Below are 6,119 nucleotides of genomic sequence, written 5' to 3'. Positions count from 1 at the left end.
TATATATATATATATATATATATATATATATATATATATATATATATATATATATATATATATATATATATATATATATTACTTACAAGTTTACCCATGTTTCGTTTACTATATTTTTTTAAAATTATTATTTCTCTAGTTTTCTTTTCTCATTTCCGTGCAATATAAGAATTATAGGACTAATAAGCTAAGAGAACTTTTAGTACTTAGAAAAGCTTAAGGCCCTATTTAGTAAAATAGTTGACCTATCAGTCAATTTTAACTTATTTAACCAATATTAGTTATTTGACTTAGTTAAACAATCAATATAGGTGTTTGATTAATTATTTTTTTAATTTGTAACAACTCATTGTTCGAAAATGCTAAAATTCATAAAGCTACTCAAAATAGCTTTTTCGATTAGCTTTTTTAGAAAGTTATTTTGTAGGTAATCAGCTAACCGCTAATTTATCAAACCCTTTTATACAATCAACTAATGTTATCAACTAGTTAAACACACTACCCAATCAACTCACGGCTAAATTTTCTTGATAATTTATAAATTATGTAAATGGATTAGACTATTGGTGAATCAAATTAAAAATATTGGAATTGTATTATTATATTCGTAGTATCAAGATAAAATTAGGTAAGATAGGAATATACGTGAGCATGGGCAGTAGGGGAGTATGGTTAGAATTATTTAAGGAGAAAAAAAAAAAACTGAAAGGGATAATCAAGTAGATGAAACATGATTTTTGCATTAAAATATCACAAGTTTAATTCTTCTCAACATTCTCTCAATTGAGTCAGCACATAAGATCTTACAACACATATCATTAAGTAGTGGCGGCTACGAATTCCCCTTGTCATATTTTTTTTTTAAGAAAGAGTTGATGCAACTATACAAGACAACCAAGAATGAAATTATTGGTTTGGTTATGGTACATAACATATATCTATCTGTCTTTGTAAAGGGTCACGAAAAAAATAAACTATTCACCTAAGATTGAAGTTGGCTACATATTTTTTTTAAAGTGTAAACAATAATCATGAAAATAGCTTTATTTTTTTTGAAAAATAAGAAGTATTTTCTTTAGAATATTAATTTGAACTAAAAACATTAGGCCATTGCTGTTCAATTTCAAGATTACAGACCTTACCGTTGAATGTTGGAGACACAAGAAATAAAAAGGTTTCACTTCATTTCTTGTCTTTTATCCAAATGTTTAGTACGTAACTAAAAAAATAAACATGTGGGACAAAATATGAGAAGTGAAGGTTATTAATTAATTAAATTTTGGTTTTTGGGGTAAAAAAATGTTGCATTTAAAATCTTCGGTCCTACCTTTTTGAAGAGTAGGATAGTATGCATTATATTGGATCACATGGCTATCACTATTCATTAGAGTGAGGAGCAGCACTAAGCCTTTGTGCGGTTGTTGAATGGTACTTTTGTCCTAATAAGAATGTGTTAATACATATAGGGAAGAAAACATTTTGATGCATATACTTCTTTAATGTTATTATGTTTTTTTTTTTTTTAAATCAAGCTCAACTTTAGAATAAATCACTTCTCTTTCTTTGTTTTTAAATCATTGCTCTCACACTTTCTATTTTAGAAAAGATGAATCAGAATACGGATCAAATGAGAATGACGCATTAAGTTGAAACATTGACAATTTGATAAATATTTTAAACTTAGTGTGTATTGTGCATTTGTGCATATTTACAAAGCACATTTAATAATATGTAAAAATGACAGCCATCTTAAGTGCACTTTTAATTTCATATTACAATTGGATCCACTTTCACATGTTGCTAGATATAGTTTTATTCGTTTGTACGGAAAGGTCTATTTTCTTGAGAACATATATATAGGTCCATAATCATGTGAGAATCTGTGGATAAATCTAATCCATTGATCTATTAGTAGATCTAACGGTTGAAAATAAACTAAACTTTATAATATTTATAAAAATGATCCACTCAATTTAAAAATTTATAATATTTATGAAAATAACTCCACTCATTTTTACTTGGTTTTCCATCCATTAGACCTTGCAGATTAATGATTTAGATTTGTCCGCAAATTCTCATAGGTAAGTAGATCTCATTTAATTAGGATTATATATATATATATATATATATATATATATATATATATATATATATATATATATATATATATATATATGTATGTATGTATGTATGTATGTATGTATGTATAAAATCATAATTACTCTAAGTTTTGTAAACTAAAGATGCAATTGGAAGAATGATTAAAATAGTGGATCGTTTTTCAAAAAATTGTTAGGATGAATTGTAGTTAAGTTATATAGAAAACTCTAAACATGAGTGGATCCAGAGGGTGGGCAATGAAAGCAGTTAGCTTCCCATCCCATCCCATTATATATGCGTAGATATGTATATATAGTATATGAGATAATAAAAATAGATAATACATTCTCTCAAAAAAAATAGATAATACATTATTCTAAATAAAATGGTCACTAAAAGTTGAAATAGTTCAGTGGGTAATAAACATGTTTTCCTTGGAAGATCTAAAGAACAAATTATGCTAACTGTTTTTTTTTTTTTTTCAAATCCCTAACACACTTCAAACATACTTATGTTTTCACTTTATCTTCTCATTAGATTTTTTTAAAATATTTTAATTGATATATATTTATAATTGTCTTCCATCTTATCATTAGAGTTTTAAAAAATTATTTAAATTGATACAAAATATATTTTGTAATTCAATTATTAAAAATATTTTTAAACAAAAAATATTACTTTTGATGAACTATCTAGTAAATGAAATTTAAAAATTTCAATTCAATTGTGTATCATGGTATTCAAATTAATCTAGAAATACTTATAATTGATCTAATTGAATAAAAAGTGTTTATGAATATCATATTAATAGAAATTATATGCAATTTATTACAACCATTTCATTGTTTTTATCGTAAATATTTTTAATGCATTTTAAAGTTATTTAATATTTCACTTCCAATAGTCAACTACTATGTCGTGTAATGTTACATCTTTTATCATTCTAAATGAGTGGTAAGAGAATTCAACTCTGGTGGTGCGAGTAAAGATTCTTTGGGTTGAAAAAAAATTAAGAAAGTATATAATAGATACTACCTTGTAAAGAATTATGAGTGTTTCTGAGTTTTGACGAACTCTCTTTGAGTATGTGGAATTCCCTCTCCCTGCGCTGTTTGCTAGGCTAAATGTCGAGGAGGATCGATCTCATTGGAATGCCCAAGCATAGAAGAATGGCAGATTACTTAAACTGAATCAAAATTATTCGATTTATAAAATATAAAACCAATCGATTTTTAATAATTAATCAAAACCTAATTGTTTAGTTCAATTCCATTCGAATCACTCGAATCGAAATGCCCACCCGTAAAGAAATGAAATGAAATGCTCAAAACAGGCCTTGGCTAAATGGGCCTATATTGAAATTCTCAAAACCATATAGGCCTAGAATGATTTGACTAAATTAAAAGGCCTTACGGCCTACATCTTGAATACAACTGGGCTGGAATACAACATGATCTTCATCATATCTTACGCCTTTATTTCTATTTTTATAATTATTAAAAAAAAAAAAAAAACTATCTATGCTTGTGCATTTAATTTCCAAAATCTTAGACAGTTTCAGGTTCTTGAATTTTTGTAAGGACTGCAGATTTTCTGAGGGAGAATTGGCAACTATGAATGGCATCTTCAATTGACAAAAACACTGCATCTCTTCCAATCACGTCTATGCACTTTGTTACTATCAACTTCTCCATCACCCCAACCCTCGGATTTATCAAAATCATCTGCAAAAACATATATGTCAAGTTTACATTAAAAACAATTAATGTCCACCTCCAACCAATAATCCTTATTATCTTCTTCTCCCAAAAAGTTAAATCTCCAACCCTAAAGGCCCTACGCCCTGGCCCAACAGATGGAAGGAGGTAATTATGGTGACTAAGTGTCTCAGCAGATAGGGCTGAATACCCGTACAAAGAATCTGTCTATTTTAGACATAATTCTTACACTGTTGCTGTCGAATTTCGAAGTAACATTGAGCATAATCCTATTATCTTAGGAAGAATTGAGTGTGTTTAATTACCTTAATCCCCATTGCTTCTAAGCTTCTTCTAATTTCGAGTAAAGTTTCCACTCCTGTTATATCGATTGATGTAATACCTGCAACATCACTTAAATTATGTAAATACTGTCTTATGAAAAACTTCAAACACTCACAAAAATATTTTACAATTATTTCTGAAAATTCATTATTATGTAAGTGAAAAATATTTTTTAATAAATATTTACCTCCCAAGTCCAGTAGTAAATATTCAATGTCATTTCCTTTAGAATCTTCATCCTCTCTAATCCATCTCAGGATTCTGCTCCATCAATAACATACAAACTAGGTTATTAGCAAACAAAAAATCATAATAATAATGATGAAGAATAAATTTTATGATAAAAATAAAAGAAAATCAAAAGAACCTTTCTCTAATATAATTGCAATTAGCAAAATAAATTGGAGAGCCAAGCTGCAAAATTAAGATTCCAGGAACTCCTTTTGCTCCTGGGTATTGCTCCACATCTCTATACATTCCTGTGTCTGGAATGTTCCCAAGCTTGCATGTTGCTGGCCTAGCTATATACAAAAGTGCCCTCACCACAGCAAGCCCAATCTGCAATTTAAATTATTTTTATTAATAAAACCAATATAAAAGTTTCTGTATGAAATTAGAAAAATTCGCAATCACTATTTGAAAGTGTGCATTGAGTAAATGGCTGACAAAGGACCATAAGAAGATAACCAGCTTATGCTAGTTATAATTGACCAGTTCAACTGAAAAATTCAATAAGTCGCTCTTATACCTAAAAAGAATTGAACTTGTAACATTTTTAGGCTGTATTTATTACCATCAGCATCTGATGTTGCATATTTAGTATAGTTGTATCGGATAAAAAAGACACAAGAAGAAAAATGTGTGTATATATATACCGATAGGGTGAGGCCAACGTTCATGCTGACGAAGGAAACCCCGAAGAAGGCGACCATGCAAATCAAGAAATCAAACTTGTCGGTCTTGTAAAGATGGTAGGCCTTGTCGTACTCGATGAGGCCGAGCATGGCGGACATGATAATGGCGGCGAGGGCGACGAGAGGGGTGTGGCTGAAGAGCGGCGCCAAGAAGAGGAGAGTGAAGAGCATGCAGACGGACATGACGACGTTGGACATGGCGGTCTTGCAGCCGGAGTTGAAGTTGACGGCGGTTTTGGAGAAGGGGCCGGTGGTCAAGTAGCAGGAGGTGAAAGAGCCGATGATGTTCATCAGCCCGAAGGCTATCATCTCCTTGTTGCCGTCCACTTGCTCGTTCTTCATGATGGCGAAGCTTCTGGCTATGGAGATTCCTTCCTGTACAAAGAATTTTGAGCATATATAATATATAAACATAAATGTGCAGTGCAATTCAACTATCATCAGTTTAGACTTTTAGTTGAGATGAAACACTTGTTTCTATTAATTAAGTGAAGAAAATTTTATATAAATACTTACAGCAAGAGCTACAAATGCTGTGATGATTCCTGCTTTAATAGGTGCAGAGATGTATTTAGGATCAAAGTTTAACTTCTGGATTGAAGAAGGGTTTACTCCTTTATCTAGGTGTCCCACCTGCATTTTTTATTTTCAGCATAAACAATGTTTAACTCAAAATCCACTGGGACCCAACAACTTCATAATCGAGCTATATAAAGTTTATGTTATTAGAAGTAGTCATAGCTTCAATTATCAACCCTAAAAAAATAGAGATCATGTTTGGCAATTAGCAATGTTAACTAATTGTTGTAGTGATTAGCATATTATTATATTTATAATTTTCACCAGCATATCCTATCAGCTACTTATAATATATAAGGACATATGAATATATTTTATTATTTTGCTATTGATCAATAATATTATAATAATTATAATTACTTAGAAATACAAGTCATTCATATATATTACTCATAAAAAAAAAATTATAATATGACAACAAAAATGAAGTGAACACCCCCCCCCCCCCCAAAAAAAAAAAAAAAAAAAAAAAAAAAAAAAAAAA

General features: G+C 29.6%; 1 protein-coding gene across 1 annotated transcript in view; it reads right to left on the bottom strand.

Moving 5' to 3' along the window:
* Positions 1 to 3,458: 3,458 nt before the first annotated feature.
* Positions 3,459 to 6,119, bottom strand: part of LOC116014066 (probable sulfate transporter 3.5) — a 5,567-nt gene continuing 2,906 nt past the window's right edge. Inside the window, exons 6-11 of the mRNA XM_031254054.1 lie at positions 5,573 to 5,689; positions 5,018 to 5,431; positions 4,510 to 4,700; positions 4,330 to 4,403; positions 4,124 to 4,200; positions 3,459 to 3,824 (exon numbers count right to left, since the gene is read on the bottom strand). Coding sequence (XP_031109914.1) covers positions 3,648 to 3,824; positions 4,124 to 4,200; positions 4,330 to 4,403; positions 4,510 to 4,700; positions 5,018 to 5,431; positions 5,573 to 5,689 — 1,050 coding nt within the window. The 3' untranslated portion in view covers positions 3,459 to 3,647. The remainder of the gene's footprint in view (positions 3,825 to 4,123; positions 4,201 to 4,329; positions 4,404 to 4,509; positions 4,701 to 5,017; positions 5,432 to 5,572; positions 5,690 to 6,119) is intronic.

Source organism: Ipomoea triloba, chromosome 3, assembly GCF_003576645.1.
Source record: "Ipomoea triloba cultivar NCNSP0323 chromosome 3, ASM357664v1".
Classification (NCBI taxonomy): domain Eukaryota; kingdom Viridiplantae; phylum Streptophyta; class Magnoliopsida; order Solanales; family Convolvulaceae; genus Ipomoea; species Ipomoea triloba.
The sequence above is the reverse complement of the archived record's forward strand: the minus strand, read 5'-3'. Positions and strand labels throughout refer to the sequence as shown.